The sequence below is a fragment of the Pogona vitticeps genome, chromosome 3 (assembly GCF_051106095.1).
Source record: "Pogona vitticeps strain Pit_001003342236 chromosome 3, PviZW2.1, whole genome shotgun sequence".
NCBI classification, from domain to species: Eukaryota; Metazoa; Chordata; class Lepidosauria; order Squamata; family Agamidae; genus Pogona; species Pogona vitticeps.
This window is the reverse complement of record NC_135785.1, coordinates 90,447,526-90,467,230: the sequence shown is the minus strand read 5'-3', so window position 1 is coordinate 90,467,230 and position 19,705 is coordinate 90,447,526. Positions and strand designations below refer to the sequence as shown.

The 19,705-nt window shown below is 43.2% G+C and overlaps 1 protein-coding gene across 1 annotated transcript in view; it reads right to left on the bottom strand.

Moving 5' to 3' along the window:
- Positions 1-4,654: 4,654 nt before the first annotated feature.
- SPOCK2 (SPARC (osteonectin), cwcv and kazal like domains proteoglycan 2) overlaps positions 4,655-19,705 on the bottom strand; it is an 83,157-nt gene continuing 68,106 nt past the window's right edge. Inside the window, exons 6-10 of the mRNA XM_020783134.3 lie at positions 18,696-18,815; positions 14,456-14,674; positions 13,423-13,485; positions 10,596-10,733; positions 4,655-9,785 (exon numbers count right to left, since the gene is read on the bottom strand). Coding sequence (XP_020638793.3) covers positions 9,649-9,785; positions 10,596-10,733; positions 13,423-13,485; positions 14,456-14,674; positions 18,696-18,815 — 677 coding nt within the window. The 3' untranslated portion in view covers positions 4,655-9,648. The remainder of the gene's footprint in view (positions 9,786-10,595; positions 10,734-13,422; positions 13,486-14,455; positions 14,675-18,695; positions 18,816-19,705) is intronic.

Here is a 19,705-nt window from a genome sequence, read left to right as displayed (position 1 = left end):
TCCCACTGCTCCTTTTCAGCTCAAGGAGGATCTTTATAACTCTTTTCTCTACAAGTACTGTACTGTTCCCACCAGAAACATGGAAACTCACCACATGATGTCAAAGACCCGGGTCATGACTAGCTGTCTTATCTTGCCAAGATTGATTCTTGGTTTGTTGTAGGGAGGCTGTAGGAAATGCCAGTGTGGTACAATGCTTACAATGTTGGGCTGAGACTTAAGAGATCTGGGATGAAGTCTCTCTGAACCATGAAACCCATTAGGTGACCTTGGGCCAATCATTCCTCTGTCTCAATCTGACTTATTGTGCAGGACTGTTCTGATGAATTGGGGAGGAAGAGAACAAAGTATGTTACAATGTATTCACGAAGGCCTTCATGGCCGGGATCTAATGGTTGTTGTGGGTTTTTTGGGCTCTTTGGCCGTGTTCTGAAGGTTGTTCCTCCTACGTAAGGTAAGTATGTTACCTTAAACTCATTAAAGGAAAGATCGAATATCAACATGGCACAGAACACGTCAGGAAGTTGACATCCCCCTCAACCCATGTGCATTATATAAACACCCGAAATTTTAGATGAGGGGCAGGCAATTTCCAGAGGTTCAGCAGCCAAACCAACTCACATGTGGACCTTGGAAGGCTCTCCTCTCTTGTCTTTCTTCTCCCAATATTAAAGATTTGCCTTTTAAAAATGCCCCTTCATGCAAGGGTGTCAGAGTTTTCCATCCTTTCCACCAGTTCTGTGAATGCTGCCATGTTTTCCACTCTTTTTAGGCCCCAAAGAAGGATTCCCCCCCCCCAAAACCCAAAAGTGACTGGAAACCATGCCCATCTTTGAAAAAAGCACCCTGGGCCTAAAACAGCAAATAAGACCAAATCCAAGCAAAATTGTCCTCCATGCCAACTAAAGGATTTTTTAAAAATGCATGTGGGGGTGGAGGTCTCAGAGTGTCGCCTTATGGGGTATGATAGGCTGCAGGGAGTCCCTGCAGTATTTCATGTTGACTACAGGCCATGCTCCTGGATCCCAGCTCTGATCCAGGGCGAAGAACTTCCTTCAGTCTTCTGAGGAATAGACTCTGTTTGTTTCAGGGGCCACATTCCAGAGGTGGGAGGGGCTGTTGGCAAAAAGACGGAGCCCCAAATCCCAGCATTATTTTAACGTAAAGCCGTTATCACCAATACCTGTTGTTGTAGAAAGCCATTTCAAACATTTAGAATGGAGGGGAAAATACTTACAAAATATGGATAGCCACTCAATTGGTGCCTCCAGATGGAACACACTATAACTCCTCTCAGTATGGTCCGTGGGGATGATGGGGAATCCGATCTAATATATGGGAGGGTGCTTGAAAAGAACCGGAATTCAACAATGCTTCACGTGGATTCATACTCCTTTTGATTCATTCTTGTACTACTGGAAAGCAACTTCTGAGGTGGGCTCTATGCAGAGCACAGTCTCCATCCTACCCTGAAGAAAGAAGGGCAAGCGTGGAGTTCCTCTCAATGTGCTGCGTAGCCGGGTGGTGCCAAACAAGATTGGGCTCCCTTGTAAGCAGAATTTTCATCCAACCACAGGTAAAATCACGGGGAACAATTCTCAAAAATCAAGCCTCTCTCCTACTGTCACATCAACAGCTGACAGAATGCAAACATGAAGAGAAGGATGTTTATAAATGTTTATTTCTTTTTTTAAAAAATAAGGTTGTATTTCATTTTTCAGAACGGTGTTATGTGTGTAGTAGTTTCCTTAAGTTAAGTAAGTTAAGTTAAATATTAGGCAGAGACCAACAGTGTGAAACAGATTTCCACGGGGAAGCAGTACAAGAGTGTCACAGCTCGGAGGAAAGGGGAAGAAGGGCCCCAGGAAAGCAGGTGTGTGTGTGTGTGTGTGTGTATGTGGGAGCTGGGGCAAGATCCCGCCAAGCTTGAGTTCATTTCAAGTCTCATCCTGATTTCCACAGGGTAGATTTAAGGATGGGCTTCACTCTCTCTTGAGAGCTCCAAAGGCTATTCGTGTTGGCGGGATTGTACCCTGGGTGGCCTAGCGCCCACCGTATGCACACACACACACATTCTAACACTTGGTTTGGTTTTAAACATCTAGAATTACTGAGATACAATTGAAGCACTTAAATATACAAACTGAAATTGAAGCACTTGAACACCATTTTTATCTCTAAAGTTCAAAAGTTATTATTGCACATAAGACTTCTTAAAATATGTTTGCAGGCTATATAGGCAGGTTTGGTTCTCCCTCAGTTCAGGTTTATTAAGCATATGGTGTTATTTAAAAATAACCACAAAGACCTTATTTCAACACTTTTGAAGTATTTATCTACTGATGGGTTTTTTTTTGTTGGAAAATATACACAGTCTTTCCATCAACACTGAGCTGAGGTCCAGTAGAGAGGAGAAAAAGTTAATAAGCAGCTTGGAATGGACAGATCTACCTTCACGTGTTTTAAAGCAGGGAGACCCATAGGTTTACAATAGAGGTGTAGGGAAATGGACTATGTTTCAAAATTTCAAGAGACAGGAGAAATTGCACATGCGTTGCTGAATGGGAGATTTCAAAAGCAGCCAAGTTTTGTGTCTCTAACAATGTGCTCCCAAACACAACTGTCTTGATACAGTCTGGAAAATGGGCTCTGGAGTGACAACTCAGTTCTCCTCTGGGATGAACTGGCTGGGATTTTTCTGAGCAGAGAAGTGGGATTCAGTCCCTTCTTGGTCCATTAGGTGCTGCCTATGACTTGTGCTGGAATGAGGTGTCACATACAACTCAAGCAAGATTGGACTAGCTTCTGTCTTAAGTGCATTTGCAGAACTGGAAAACTTACACTGTGATCCTTAAACACCCCTGCTCTGGGATAGTTGCATTCAAAGTGATGAAAGGAGCTGGGGCAAACATCTGGATGGGGCAGGATCCTATAGAAATCAATGTTTGGTTTTAGAGATTCGAGACTGCAGGCTTCATGCTTAAAATGAAGCCAATATAAGATGAGGGGAAGACTTTTGGCAGAAACCTTACTCAAGATGATTAGCTTCATTTTAAACCTCAGAACCTCACCAGAAGCATTAGTAGTAATTAATGCTTTCCTATTCATGTATGCCAAGGATTTCCTTCCCTTCATGTCCGACTTTTGTGAGTGGGTTCTGGAAAAGAAGAAAGGTCTGTTCCTTTTCTTGGAACATCCAGACTAGATAGAGATCAAAGGAAGAAATGCCATGTGTATGTGAAGGTGCTGGTCAGGGTGGCATGTTCATCAAATGATAATATCTGTTTCTACCACATGTGTCCCTTGATGCCCTGCTCTTTAGTCAGAAGGGATGTTCTCATGGAAGGCCATTTCTCCTTCATGTATGGTTTGTATGAGCAGTCATATACTTTTTGGCACACTTACTCCATGCAGGAAGAACCAGAGAAATTGAATCAGACAACCTTGGTCCTCGAAGCCCAAAGCAACAGAGGCAGGACAAGACTAGCAAAGGACAGATGAAATCACTAAAGCCATTTCACACCCAAGGCCAGGTTCCCTGCAGAGAAGATGCCTGACAGAGGGGTTCAGCCAGTCACTGTTCCTAATATACTGCTACCATACTTATTGCTTGAGAAATGACCCCAGAAAACTGTTCTGTTTAACTATACACCTAAAAATCGTGGGGGGGGGGGACCTAAAAATGCACAAAGTCAGTAAAGAGTTATCATCTGTTGTTAGGGCCACTCACTGACTTGCTACCATTTATTTCCCTGAAATTCATTTCAATGCATTCAAACTCATGACATCCCCAGCCTAGCATTTACTTCACATTTGGGGAACTGACAGCTTGGAGAACACTCCTTCTGTGTTCAGCTCCCAGAATCCCCCTGCCAGCATGGCCAGTGACTATGCCAGGTGGGAGACTGTGGCAGCTGGAGTCCTTAAAATGTAACTTTTCCAAGGCCTGGTCCTTCAAACATTGTCAGTCTCCAAAGGGAGGAATCCTGGGAGTTTCAGTTCACCTTCTGGAGGGCCCCAGGTTGTCGACCTCTTAGGTACATGGAGCTACTTATTCTTATAATTAATTTTTTAAAAGTAGGCTTCGTACCCAGCCTGATTCCTCCTAATCTGGTTGAGAGTTATAGCAAGAAAGACACTTCCTCCCCTCTCCTCCTTCTTTCCACTGGTACAGAGATGACAAATACAGGTGGAATTGTCAGAGCAAGCTTGATGTGTGAAGCTCTAGCAATGGCACTCGCTCCTTGATCTGCTGATGACAATAATGTGGATATCCTTGCCTGTTTCCTTGGGGAAGGAGAGTTTTTACTTTTTAACACAAGCCATGCAGATGATGTCAACTTCCCAGGCTGCTTAGACAGGTCCTGCTCTCCCTGAAAACAAATCAGCATTTGATGGGTGAGCATGCAGCCAAAAGTGAAGTGTGAAAAGGAAAAGGGGGTGTAGGAGGAGGTGTCAAGTGTTCCATCCTTATGTACAAGTTCAGACTGGCTTGTTGGTTTTGGAGGAACAGAATGAGGGTCCCACCCCCGCTGTAATTTTTCTTTCTTTCTTTCTTTCTTTCTTTCTTTCTTTCTTTCTTTCTTTCTTTCTTTCTTTCTTTCTTTCTTTCTCTCTCTCTCTCTCTCTCTCTCTCTCTCTCTCTCTCTCTCTCTTTCTCTCTTTCTTTCTTTCTTTCTTTCTTTAAGCTCAGCTCATTCCATCAATCCTATTTAGGCGTGAGCAAAGGCAAGGCTTTCTGATTCATTTCTGTAGTATCAAGCAGTAGTTCAGAAAGAAACGGTCCTGACATTCAAGACTGCCTCTACTAGGTAAACTCAGATACGTGGCATTCTGCCATGTTCAAAAGCTTTTTGATCCTTAAAAAACAAACATAATCTTAGCAAACAGGTGGCAGGAGGGACTGAATGCTGATTAATTCTGGTTCCATGGTGGGGGTTAAGCCTTTATACATATTAAAGGAAAAATGCTACAGAGAGCCTCGTGGCACAATGATAATGGCAGTCAAGACCCTGCTCACGACCCAAGTCTGAGCCCAACAGGTTGAAGTAACTGGCTCAAGGTTGGTCTTCAGCCTTCCATCCTTCCAAATTAAGTACCCAACTCAATGGGGGGAGGGGAGGCAAAGTGTTCCTTGCATAATTATGTTGTAAACTGCTCCACGGGTGCTTTAAGTTCTATGGGGGTGGTATATAAGCACCACGCTTTGCTTTGCTTTGAAAATTATTTGTTCCAATCATGGATCTGTGGCAATCAGGAAACCTCTCTCTCTCTCTCTCTCTCTCTCTCTAATTAGGTGATGACTATTTGGAAAACAGTTGGCAACTGTCTGAGAAACAGAATGGACTTCGGGTCCACGTGCAGTCCACGTGCAGGGAAGAACACTACTAGAGTGATTATGGAGATCCTATGGAATTAAATCTCTTCTCCTTCAGCTGTCACAGAAGGATATATAGCATGGGGGGAGTTAATACAAATTTACTTCCCAACAATGACCTTTTTAAAAATCAAGTTGGAGACAGACAATATTTTTTTTTCTTTAAAGAAGAGAATCAGAAATAATTTGAGAGATGTTTTGCCTCCTTATACTGAGGAAAATGTTTTTTATTCTCACTGTGGCCTCTTGAGCAAGTACAGCTATCAGGTCAGGGAGCCGGATGCCTGAACCTCTCCTTAAGAGCCTTCTAGGAAAAAAAAATCAGAAGCCTGTGTTCATCACAGCTGGCACTTATTCCAGAAAAAGGATTAAGTCCAACATGAAATCAGACAACCACTTCCGATCATATGAAAATTCACTTGGATCGCAAGGTAATTTAATTACATTCTAAAAATGCAAGCGCTTATGGCCTAAAAAGGAACATTGAAAAACAGAGAGTATATCTCCAAAATACCAAAGTTCTTAAAGAATACATCGAAGTAAGTCATTTTTTAACCTTTAAATACTGTATGTTATAGTAACACACTTAAAAATTACCCTAAGTGCTTGTGAGGAGCCTGGTGGCACAGTGCCTAAACTGCAGTGCTGCAATCAAGATTCTGCTCATGATCTGAGTTTGATCATGACAGGTTAAGGCAGCCAGACTGAGGCTGACTCAATCTTCCATCCTTCCAAGGTCAGTAGACTGAGCTCCCAGCTCACTACAGGGGGGGGGGGGCAATGTGTGGCCTGCAAACTTAAACTGTAAACCCTAAACACTATGGGGCAGTATATAAGCAGCACACTTAGCTTTGCTTTTGTTCATCAAGCCAGGTTGAATTGAAGGAGGAAAATCCATGTTGTCCTCATCTGCTCTGAGATGCTACTGTTACACAATGCTTGATACACCTTGGTATCTGTGTTGCTGTATCCAGTGTGTCTTTGTATGTTGCATTGTGCTGCAGTCTGTATGTCTCTTCCCTATATTTATATTTCTCTCAGCTGTTTATAACTGACTTTTTCTGGACCTATAAGTTACAGGGTTTTGATCAACAACGAAAAATATTATAATATACATTTCTATTGCTTTTATAATTACTGCAAAATACAATTCCTGTAAATCTGTACAGCTGAGGGTGGGATTATCTTGCTTGAAGATCTTTCAGCAATCATGTTTTTGAATTATGACTTAAGTATTTGCCTGTAACTTAAATTTAGTTTTCATGTATTTTAAAGCATTTGTGCCTACAGTTATCTGTAGCTTTAAGACTTTTGGATATTTTCAGCAACTTTGAAATATTTTTGTGTGTATGGAATATAGAACATGCAGATATATAAAGCTTGTAGAATTAGATAAGCTGATGTTGCTAGAAGGATTGCAACAGTGAAGAGACACTCCTTGAGACCCAGATGAATTTTCATACCATCGGAAATGGTTGTCTGATTTCATACTGGATTTAAGCCTTTTTGGATAAATTTCCAGCTCTGATGAACAAAGGCTTCTGATTTTTCCCCTAGAGGTCTATAAAGTTTTGCAGGCATCTTAGCAAGATGTTCATGTGTCATACTCCCAACCTGACACATCCAAGCTTAAACTAAAGACGGAATAGTTTTTCAGGTTTTTATAAACACACACACACAAAATATGCTAACAGTGGAATAGCACAGGGATTGCTTTGTCATAATTTTCCCCAGCACACACACTGATTTCTTTTCTTCCATTAATCCCATATGTTTTTGAACACATGAGATTCTAAACAGTTCAATTTTAACACAAAAGCATATGAAAGCTATTTTAACAGAGGCAGTAGTAGGATGAGATACTGTTGTGTCCCATGGGCCACTGTCAGTCTACCTTTAACTCTTTCGAAGAACAACACCACTGTTGTCTGTCCCAAGCTACACAGATGTCAAAACTGAATGAAGAACAAGAAAGGCCAAATTGTAAGTCTGGTTAAATGCAGCCAAAACAAATGTTCCTTCTGGCTATCCCATCAAGTCTACCAAATAATGTCTATCCTCCTTGTTTGCAATTAATTTGGGGCTCCATTAGCAATGTTCACTTCTTTGATTTGAAAAAAAAAGATATTTACAAGTCAGTCGACATGCATAATTGGGAAACAGAACCCCAGTTCCAGACACACAGAGGCAGGGTGCAAAAAAGGAGAAGAAAGACCCCAAAAGCCATGACGAAGAAGTTAGGATATTGCAAAGTGGGGTTTCCAGAAACCAAACCTTAGGTACATTGTAACAGGATGTTGACAGAATGAGATGGGAGAGAGGGGATGACACAAAACCGTAAGTTCTAAGAAAAAGGAAACCAACGAATGTAAGGCTCATACTGAGACGATCATTCCCTTCTGGTACTGATACACTGAAATCTCTCCCAGTCATAATTTACTATTCTCCTGCTAGAAAGGACAGGGAAATAGCGGAATAAAGGAGCATGCATGTGTGTATATGAGTGTATAGACAGAGACATATAGAAAGAGTAAGCCTGGGCAAGAAGGAAGTTAGAGAGATCAACACATCAAGGTGCGTTTTATTGTCACAGCTGGGCTACAACAGAATTCTCTGTTATGGGACCACTGCAAGTAAGTAACTAGGCTGACTGGGAGGTTAGCTCATTTAAAAATCCCATGGTTATTCCATATATTTGAAGGATATGCTGAAGCACATCAAGTCTACATGGCTCTACTGGAAGCTCAGTTTTGCATAAGCTATGGAATGCTCAATGTAAGCCAAGCTGGCTGTTCCCCATTCTCCACGCACACCCATGCACACACACACACGCACACACACAAACCCACATATCCTTTGTTTATGTCACAGAAGGGCAGACCTGGCTGCAAAGCATGCCTACAAAGCACTGAGAGTCTGTAAATATGTGGAAGTGGAGACCTTCTCTTCTAATAAGAGAATCACAATTTGTCATGGTGCTTTAGCCCAATCGAGAAGAAAAGCAGGAAACTCCACCCACTTGGAAAACAACACAGGAAGAAAGCACCATGCCTCTTGAGAAATGAACCAGCCAACAGTGAAACAAATGGTAAAAACTCCAAAGTGACTGGTTTGTCCTTCCTAATGGGGTATGATTTCCAGCTGGGGCTGCTTTCTGCTTTGAGTCACCTTTTCTGCCTTTCTGATTTGTCTTCCCAAAACATTTTAATCTCTTTAGTCTTTCCCTTCAGTAGCATTCTCCATCATTTCCATGTCCAAACATCTTCTGTTTGGGCATCCAGAGATGATCAGGAAGCTTCCCATTCCACCGTCCTAGCTGGTATGCCAATTAAATGGGAAGCAAAGAGATAAAACGAAGGCAAGTTTGGAAATCCCCTGTCTAGGACTCTCTAAACAACAGCCACAAATGAGACTGCCAGAAATGGTAACAAGTCAGCTATTAACTTGGTACAATGATTTCCAGAGGAACGTGCCAGAAGAAAGGATCTTAGAGTTCCTTCTCCGCACTGGAAAAATCCTTGATACGATAGCATCATGTTAGAACCAGCAAATATGCTGCTTAGCCCTGGGCAATACGGTCCTTGATGTGACATTCAGAGGAAGGAGTAGGGGCTGCTCCTAATCCCTCGGCCTGTCCATCATATCCTGGTGATTGCTCCTTCTCTACTGCAACAAAGACTCCAGCATGCTGGGTTGATCTCCTGCCCATTTGCAGAGTATGCCTGCAAAATGCCGGCAGTGATCTGGTGCATCTGGGTATAACAACGCATCCACAACTGCAGGATATTGCTAGATAATCACAGCTAGAGATATCCAGGGGACAGGCAAACATATTTCTTATACCTTAACAAGCCTGATTTGGAGTTGAAATGGGTTACTGACAATCCAGAAAGTAAAAATTAAATTACTATTAAATTACTAAACCATTATTATTGATATTATTATTTTAAAAAAGACCTCCTTGAACCTATAGTGCAAAGCACTCACCCTCCCCCGCCCAGTTTCTTGATAACAGCATTGACTTCTGTGAGATGGAAGAAAACAGATCACCTCCACGACCATAGTTAAAGAGAACAGACTCACCCAGGCAGGCACGCATACGTACTCACTCTCGCACACATACACACTCACACAATTTCTGCCATAGTTAGTTACATTCAACTGTGTTTCCTGATCATCTTGTTAAGCTGTTCCTCTCCTGTGAGTTTTGTCTGCTGTCTCCCAGCCCTACAGCCAGCATCCCGACCAAACTGTGCTTGTGATAGCTGCTTCTACCAGATGTAGCCTCCATCATCTGCCTCTCCCTCCTCCTCTTCAGCCTCCTCGCCAGCTTCCTCGGTCTCTTTCTCTTCCTCGTCTTCCCATCCGACACCGCTCCCAAAGTCCCCTGAGAATCCAACAATGTCATCTGCAGGAACAAGAAGAACAAGAAAAGAAGAGGACAGAGAGAAGATGGTAAAAAGACTGGCACTGGTTACCTCAGACCTCAGATTATTATGATTTTGCAAAAATGGAGACAGTGTGAACCATGCTACAGCGTTAATTTTTTAAAATGCTATTTTGCGACAGTTGGTTGTTGATAAGGGGCAACGACATTAACAGATAATTAGGCTGCTCTTGTCTAGAAAAAAATCATGCTGAATTCTTTGTTGGTCTCCATTCTCAATTTATCCTCTTGTGTCAAAGAGGTCAGGTCATTCTGAAGAAACATCTAATAAAAACATCTAAAGTTCTGGGAGATTCCATGTATCTGTCCAGCACTAAGAGAGCCAGTTCTCCTCCTTCCCTCAACATCTCTTATTTTTGTCTTTTTGTTTTTTGGGGGATTGTTGGACTGCTAATCCCAGAGTTCTCTGTTCTGGGAGTCCCACCTAACAGACACACACAGAGAGAGAGAGACACCAAAATGTGGGTTATTTGGGAGAAAGTCCAAAATTGGAAGGCTTCCTGGCCTACTACTGCCCACTTTTCTATTCAAAAAGGAAGCTTCCAGAAAGAGCTTCCTTTTTTGAACAGGTTAGGCCATAGGTTCTTCGGCTGTGGTCTGCAGACCCCCGGGGGCTGCAATGTGCTCACAGGAAGTCTGCAAAGGCTCGAGGAAATGTTTCGCTGTGGCCAGATCAGATCTCTCCAGGAGCAGACACAGTAGGTGCAATCGTTTTAATTGTGCCAATGCAGTGGTATTGTGTGTTCCTTTCTCTTTCCCCATGTTTCTTACCACAATCTGGATTCCCATGCATCCTTGTTCCTGTCAGTTCCATACCAAGATGGTCAACACACCAACACTCTCCACTGCTTGGGTCACACTGCATCTTGCGATAGTAGCCGTCCTCGTCACAGCTGGGAATGAAAACTCCTGGGCGAAACAATAAACACAACACAGTGAGACAGGAACTGAGGCCAATGAGAATTTAGCCCCAGCAGGTGCCCCAGCAGGTATTTGTTCCCAGGAAAATCAGCACCACTCTGTTTCCAGATCAGAGGTGCAGAGATTCCCTGGCAGCAAGGCCATTATCAACGACCATAACAAAGAATCCAGTGGAAGCCTTTAAGAATTGGCCCTTTGAGCAGTGTGTCATTCAAAACAACAACAAAAGCCCACACTGTTGTTTAAAATAAGCTTCCACAATTAAACCTGAAATCTTCCTTCTCAAGATTACTTTCATGCATACAAGGAAAAATTGAAGAGGAAATCCATACGCATGATTAATGGCCTGGTAAAATTATGTTCTAAAACCCAGGTCTGGGCAAAAATGGCCTCCCCAAATTCTTTGTCCTAATATATAGGTATCGAAATTGGGATGGTGTTTTTTATTTTCATGGAATGTTCTCTGATTTCACATAGCTTCCAATCACCCAAGTTGCCACGGACAGTAAGGACACCATCCAAGCATGAGGATGGCGTTGGCAGGGCTTGCCTGCTCCCTTTGATCATAGGTTTGTACTAAACCAATCATTGTCCACTCTGGCCAACAGCAGGCCTCCAGGGGTTCAGCTAGCTAGAGATCCCTGGTACTCCATCTGGTCTGCCATCCGAAGAATAATCACCCAATTTAGCTTCCAGAATCCGATGATGACAGGGTGGTATGATGACAGTCTAAAAGGCTGCTACGGTAGTGACCCACCCCCCACCCCACCTCCTTTTCTTGCTTCTTATAAACAGGTTTGGCAGGTTTTGTACATTTCAAAAAACCTAAAAAAACCAGAGCTGGCAATGAACAAAAGAACTAAGTATATAAAAACCTCTGGGATTCAGATCTCTCTCTAGTCTCTTTCAACTCCTCAGGGGAAAAAGAACCCTACTGTCTCCAAAACGCCCACCTACCCACTCACCCGCTGGCACACACACTTATTTCTAAACAGGTTTCTCTGCAGATCTGTCAAGCTGCACTGAGAGGCTGGGATCGGCTCCCCATGGGGGGAAAGGCAGAGGTGGAACATAATAAAAGGCTATTTGTCTGAAGGCCAGTGGGACAGGTCACGAAAACTGAAATGCCCCCCAACACAATGACAGAGTGACAGGGCTTATGCGCCAGCCTGGCATGAATGCTCCAGTTCATGCTGGAGGGATTACGCTTCTATGCACTGCACACTGAAGCATTTTGTCTCAGTCCAAGAAAGGAAACAGCTGGGTACACAATTCACTTTGCCTCAGGCAAACAGCAGGGCATGGGGAAGACATTGGTGGGGTCTGCATTTCTGAATGAGAAATACGCGTATCTGAGGTTGAGAATGGAATGAAAGGCATCTTGCCCCAGAAATCTCTACGCTGTCAAGGTCTGCAATGTATTTCAGAGAAAAGAAGTGTGCGCAATGCCAAACGCCTGTTGTTGTTGTTTAATTGTGCATGGGTAACAATATATTCATTTCCACGATGCACAACAACACAGTTTAGTTGATGCAGAAATGTTTACCAGAAGGCAGACATCAGGAAGAAAATTCATGCAAAAATGCAAGCTGTATGAAAACGCACAGGTAAGGCCAGCGGGATAAGAATGCCAACTGGAAACTGAGAAAACTCTTTAAGAGCAAGCCTGATAGACTTGCACATCTGTAGAAAATTGCTAAACAAGGGGCATCGCTGCATAGATGCAGAACGGTGTCACATCATGAACCAGGTGTCCCCTGTCCAATTTCTCTTTGGTTTTTCTGAGCCACAGATTTAGGCAAGTTGCTGTCTTTCCATTTTGCAGTTCAGTCCTGCCTGCAAAATGAGCAAAAAAAAATTCGAACCTATCTTACAGGGCTCTTCCGGGGGCTGACATCAGGTATGGCTGCTGCTTGCTGCAACATGCCATCAAGTCACCTCCAATGTCCAGTCCTCAACAGCCCTACTCAGCTAGTGAAACCCAAGCCTGTGACTTCTTTTATGGAGTCAGTCTCTCTCATATTTTGTCATGCATGGCAGGAGTGAACAAACTCTAGGCTTGTTCGCTCTGTGCTGTTTTTCACTTAACCCCCAAGATTATGAGCAAGAACTATGAGCAGAAGACACATCATCCACATTAAAGAAGAAGGCACTTCTAAACAAGATATGGCCGGGAGTTTGTATGTGGGACTCAAACTGAACTGATCTCACAGTCCTTTGCCATTCTTCATTAGCATTTATCACTTCAGCAGCCCAATGGTGTGTGTGTGTGTGTGTGTGTGTGTGTGTGCGCGCGCGCGCGTGTGTGTGTGCGCGTGCGTGTGCATGTGTGTGCGTGCATGAGTGCACACGCAACTCTTTTTGCTGTTGATTCCATTAAAAAACTGGAACAGGAAACGCCTTGCCTACATGCTGCAGATCACCCAGAGATCTCCCAGTGGAATCTGATCTACTTTCTTTTGTTCATGCCTGATGTACACAAAGCCCTCAGAACACCTGAAGGACTCACAAGCGTATGGACATTATTTACTACTCATTGACAAATCCAAGTGATTCCTAGCATATAGGCAGTGGCTAGCAGTAGTAGATGTGCTGCACTTTTAAATGAAATGTTAAGGGAAACAGAACTCCCTCCCCTCCTTTCGCAAGCAGCCCCCAAACCATGCCTGGGGCTCACCGGGCTTCTTTTTGGCAGCTTCTTGGATCTGAATCCTTTCCAGTTCCACAAGGCAGGGAGGCTCTGTAACACCAAAAGCAAAGAGTTGATCCATTCCAGTTCGCCAAACCACTTCAAGGTATCTCACAGTTCAGGTGATGGTCTTGCCGATCATTTGCTACCCTCCCTCCCACAACACTTACCAAGGGTGTGACAGTACTACTGCGCTCTCAGGTTTGCTATAATGATTATAAAGATAATATACAATAAAATAAAGATAATGGAGCAGGTGAAGGAATGTCTACACTCACACAACGTTGCCCAGCTATAAGATCAACCACAGAGGCCAAGCTCTTATACCTGGTGATAAAATTTATTAGGTCTGAAGGGACAAGACAATGGGCCTTTTCTGTGCTGGGCCTCGTTTCTGCAGAGTGTCCTGTTGTGGGGGGTATATGTGGGTCCCTTTCTGGCTGTTTTCAAATGGGACATAAAGGCCTGGTAGTTCCAAAATGTTTTAAAATGAAGATAACACCATGGCTCATACTGTCACAATTACCCTTGTGGCTATTTTAAATTTAAATGTTTCATGTTGTTTAAAATGACCACATTTTATATTTCATGGATTTTTTTTCACTCTACAAATCAAGTGGGGGAGTCTTTATTCTGAAAAACAGTATTGAAATCTTGAAAGCAGGAAAATAAATCCAAACCATTCTAAGCATTTAGAAAACAGCAAGCACTGGATAAATATTAAGCACTGCACTATTTTTCCCATTGGATGCTCCTATTCAAATCAGCTTTAAGTGTAGAGCTATCCCACGGTATACACATCAGCCAAGACATTCTTTGTTTTGTTCCCAGAAATCTGACAGCAGCCGTAGTGTAAATGAATGTGTGGGAGAAGCATTCAGTTGACTTGTCAGCGTGTGCATGTCTTTGAGCATCTACTATAATGAATTCGCACTCCATATGGAATGGCAGAGTATTACTGACGGGAAGTTGCTAACACACAAGACTGCCACTTCTAGGAGGAAACCTTGTGTTGACTCACTCTCTCTCCAGAAGCAGAAGCACCACTCTGCGGTGGAGACACGGCCGTCCTTGTAGGTGTCGCAGGAATTGAAGAAAGGCCGGATGCAGATTTCATACTTGTCCAGGTTGATGGCCGCTAACTCCGTCTGGTCCAGGAAAAGGTCGCTGTTGGTGTCCAGCTTGGAAAACATCCAACCAATGGAGTCTTTGCAACTGGCCACCAGGCTTTTGTCCAGCACTACAAACAGATGGTACAAAACAACAATAGGGAGGGAGGGAGGCAGAGAGAAGAGTGAGTCAAAGGCAAAGTGCCTTTGTTATGCCCTCCACATGCACACACAAAAAGCTGAAATTGGGAAGTGCATATAGTGTGATTCTAGGGGGCAATGTCTGGAGGCTGACTGCTGTACCCTGGGACTTTAAGCTGTCATCATCCCTTCTAAAAATGAACCAGGTAGACAAGCATTGATAGATCTGGAATCTAAACAAACTGCTGGGAAACAAGAGGGAAGCATCTCCATGTATGGGTAGATCCCAAGTTGTGCAGCAATACAAAAAAGGAGACAAAATTATCAAGGAACAGCCCAGTGGAGAGTGATACTCTCAGTAGCCACAGATAACAAAAAAGCCCCTGAGAGGTAGGGGATGAGCAGGATTATCCTGGAGGAACTGAATCCCTGAAGTCTAGAAGGAGGTGAGAATATCCTGCAGCACTGCAATCTAGCTAAAGAGGCTAATGACTCCAGTTTCAGAGGTGCAATGAATCCATTCTGGGTTTTAATCTTCGTTTTAGAGAAGCAATGCAAGGTGACGGACTATATCCCCCAAATGGATTTAGCACCTTGGACTAACTCCTGTCAAATGCAGACTAAAACACAGAGTGGATTCAGTGCATTTCTAAAACAGGAGTCGCCAGCCTCCACGGAAGCCAGCTCCCAGCCCTGAGCACTGTAGAGACTGCGCAGCAAAAATGTGCAAGCAGTGCCGGTGAACTATCAGAAGCTACACGGAGGAACCATAGGCAGAATGTCCTGTAGTTTGGGAGCAGGAACACCATCAGTACTGGTCTCCCTTTGCTGAAGGTATCACATATATTGATTTGCATAATTTATATAGACCACAGGATCCAGCTCTCCTTGGTGTGAATGTTTTTTTAAAATTATAAGTCTGCAGAGGATACGGAGATTATATAGCTTAGACAGATGAAGTGGTGATGCCCAAGTGGGATAGGAGTCAATCTTTGACACAGACATTAATTTTGTGCTGGTAGGCCTGAAAGTTTGAATTGGAAATCCAAAATGCTAGAACCACAGTTCAGTAAGCAGAATCTATGAAAGTATCTGTACATCATAAAAGTCAGCAACTGGAAGCCCATGGGTCAAATTTGGTCCCTTAGAGCAGTAGTTCTTGACCTTTGACTGTCCAGATGTTTTGGACTTCCAATTCCCAGAAGCTACTGCATGGCTGGCCAATGGTCAGGGATTCTGAAGGTCAGGAAAGTCCAAATATCTGGATGGAAAACGAGTGCTTGAGAAGACAGCAGCTGTTGTTTCAGTCCTTCCTGCAGCCAAACTAAAAGCAAACAAGGATGGGAGGAAGTGAGGCCTATGACAACTTTGAGTCCCTTTCGGGAGATGGGAGGGATAGAAATGCAGTAAATAGAGAAATACAGTGGTGCCTCACTTAACGGGCGCCTTGTTTAACGACGAATCCACACAGCGACAATTTTTTGCGATCATTTTTGCGATCGCATAACAATGTTTCTAATGGGAAAATATCGCTTGACGATGATTGGTAAGCTGTTTCGCTTACCGATTTTCACATAACGATGTTTCCCAACAGCTGATCGGCGGTTCCAAAATGGCCGCTGGGTAAAAAATGGCCGCCCGCTGTGTTTTCGCACCCATTCCTCACTTACTGGGCAGCGAAAATGGCGGCCGTATGGAGGATTTTCACATAAAGGTAATTTTTTTGCCCATAGGAATGCATTAAACGGGTTTTAATGCATCCCTATGGGCTTTTTTATTTCGTATAGCGACAAATCCGTATAGCGACGATTTTGGCTGCACGGATTATTGTTGCTATGGGGGGCACCACTGTAGATGAAGAAAAACATTGGCAGCTCATCCAAAAGGGACTGAAAGTGCCCTGATGGAAACTACTCTGGGCTCAACCCAGCCCTCTAAGAAACAAGCTGTGGATAAGGGAAAGAAGGCCCTGATTTTTCTCCACAACACCTGTTTCCCCTTCTATCCCCTGTGCAATGCATGAGGTGTCCATCCATCTGCCTGGCCTCAGACAGACTTTCTAGCAGCTGGAGGAAAGCCACTGTGGCTTACAAAAGCCGGAGGACAAAAACAGCCCACCAAGGGTGACTGGAAAGCGTGGGCCTGAAATGCAGCAAGTGCTGCCGACTTCCTCCAAAGCAATCCCAGCAGGAGAAGCATTTGGTTCACATGGTTTCTGCTCAATGCCATTTAAAGTAACTATCTCCCTCCCCATCGATCGAAATTCTCACACTCTCCATATGCTTCAGGACCAATCTGTCAGCTCTCCTCCTCAAGGCTCTGGGAACTGTTTTTAAATAAGCACACAAGAATATTTTACCTTGTTGTCAAGGCACGGACGGGGCTGGGTGGATTGGGTGGCTTACATACACGACCCAAGCAGCAGCCAGCAGGCTTCATGAAAAAGATGGGTCTTCCTCACTATTGACCAAGATGCCTTTCTGCAATTAGAAATTTTCTGCCAGCACCCAGCACGACCCACGCTTTCAAGACCATTCTCCAGGACTGACCAGCCTTTGTAGGGAACCCATGTTCTCTGCCTGGATGGCATACCAAGCCGCATGTTTGTAGTAATTGAGAACATGGCAGCTTTCACGCAATAACCGCCCCCCCCCCAAGATTAAAGCAACGACTAGTTTGAGAACGAATTTAAGGGCACTTAAACAAAACATAGTCGCATCGAAAAGATCTGGAGCCGATCCATATCATGGAGAATAAGCTGTCATTACAGCTGAAATAGTTTGTTTTCAGACACCAGGCACATTTATTTACCAGGCATCAATGATTCAAGCCATGTTTCGTGCCTGAGAAATCAGATTTGCAAATCATGTTTTGCTCCCCAAGACCAATCACAAAATAAAGAAAGCTATTTTGCAAACTACAGAAACGAGAAAACCACATTCCATCAGCACTTTGGGGATTTCCTTTTCTAATGACAGGTTATCTGTAATGTACATTTTGGGGCGCAATGCACTTCCTTTCATCATAAGCTACTTTTACTAGAAAAGCTTACACCAAGTGAAAACTTGTTAAGTCTTAATAAGTTTTTGCTGCAAGAGGCTAACGTGACTATCTTTTTTTTTAAAAAGCCCTTTGCCTGTAACACTTTGAACAGAATGGCTAAACTGGCACTAGTAAGCCACATCCATACCATTTAGTTTCAATGTGTGTGGGGGGGAGACACAGAGAAAAAATATTGACAGACAGAAGAGGCACAAACCACCTGGAGCATCTGCTGTGCAAACTCTGTCAAAATAAACAAATCCTTCCTCTTGGAGATGCCCATTCATTCTGAGAAGCGATTTCTCTCTCTCAATCTCCACAGTACAGCTAACCCATTTTCTCCCTTCTCCTCCATAGCCTATGGCGTATAAAGCCTTATTGTGTTTATCCTGAAACTATGGAAAAAGTTTAACACTATTTTTCTGTGCTGCTAAAGCCAGAGTATTTCTAAGTTATGTTTGGCTTACAGGCCTTCTAATTTACTGTCCCCTGCCATTTTCTGCACCCCTGCCACCAAATGGCCCTCCTCGTCCTAGTACACTGCAGGAAAAAGAAATGGAAGAAAAGGTGGAATGTGGAGAAATCCCGTAGCAGAGTAAGATACCAGGTCTATTCCACTCCAGGCTGAAAATGATGAATCATAGTCCAATGTTCATTCATTTCAAAAGTTCCCTGCATACAAGAAGCTAGTGTATCAGTGAAAAAGTTAGAACTCCTTTTTTTTGCTCAATGTGTTCAAGATTTTGCTCAAGATTTGAAGTTGTGGATTGCAAGGATGCCTGTACCAGAGGATATTTCTGGACATAATTGTTCCTTGGGAAGAAGGCAACCATTTGGTTCTAACAGTGGTCAAATGAGTTTAAATAGAGTTGATTTTAGGATTGACATTGCCCATTTCCAGCCTTTCTACAACACTATGAAGGACACAGCTTGACTGTGCCTATAGGACCCTGCTTGCTACTTTCATACCATTCACTGGATTGGTCCCAGGACTTCCAGAGCTGTTCTGCTTGGCGTTCTCATGCAGGAGCTGGAACCAGTCACGCAGACGATCCCCCAGATCTGCCAAGTCTTGTCCAGTACATGTTTCTGTAAATCAAATGCTCATTTTATTAGATGAGTGCCCCAAGCTGGAAGATAGGAGAGTCACGGGATCAGAAATGCGCCTTATTCTTATCAAGGCAGCTTGGGCTTATTTTCTGACATTCTGTAGGACAGGGAAGCAGCAGATTGGACTAATGCATGTTTTTTTAAAGGATTAAAGCAAGGGTGGGCAAAGTATGGCTTATGAGTTTAATGTGCTCTCCCCACCCCATTTTTCCCTAACCTTCACACTCATCTCTTTTTTTAACGGAATGTGCAAAGACTAAAAATTTACTTGAACTTCTTTTACTTAAATTAAAAGCTGCAAACATAAACAACATGTTGCAAATGTAGGGTTGATTAATCGAGTAAAACTCTTAATTAATGGACTATGGCTTCTGTTAATCAGATGACAGCTGTATACAAAAGCAGTAAGAACATCCTACTGCCTTTTATTTCATGCATGCTTCTTGGTTTTTCATGGGTCAGGGCTGACCGTTTGCTGTTACTTAGTTCCAGCAAGTCACTTACGTACTAACTTCTCTTCATTCTGCAAATATGATGCCATATGGTTGGTTATCTATGTCTGATTTCTGTAAACTGAACAGATGTGCTGAACCAATTTTTAGACTGTTATTACTTGAACTGGAACTGAATGCCAGTCAAAATCCCACAAATGTAGAGGTCAGTTTCCAAACAATATGAGTGAGAACCTAAAATTTTGTACTTTTTTTTGGATTACAGCTCCCAGAAATCTCCCAGCTGAGAGGGTTCCAGGAGCTGTCATCCCAAAAGTTAACTTTCTGAAGCTCTGAAAAAAATAAGATGGGTTGTGGATATATGGTTAAATGCAAAACAGTGGTAACTTTCTCATTAGCATAGAAAGAAGACACTTT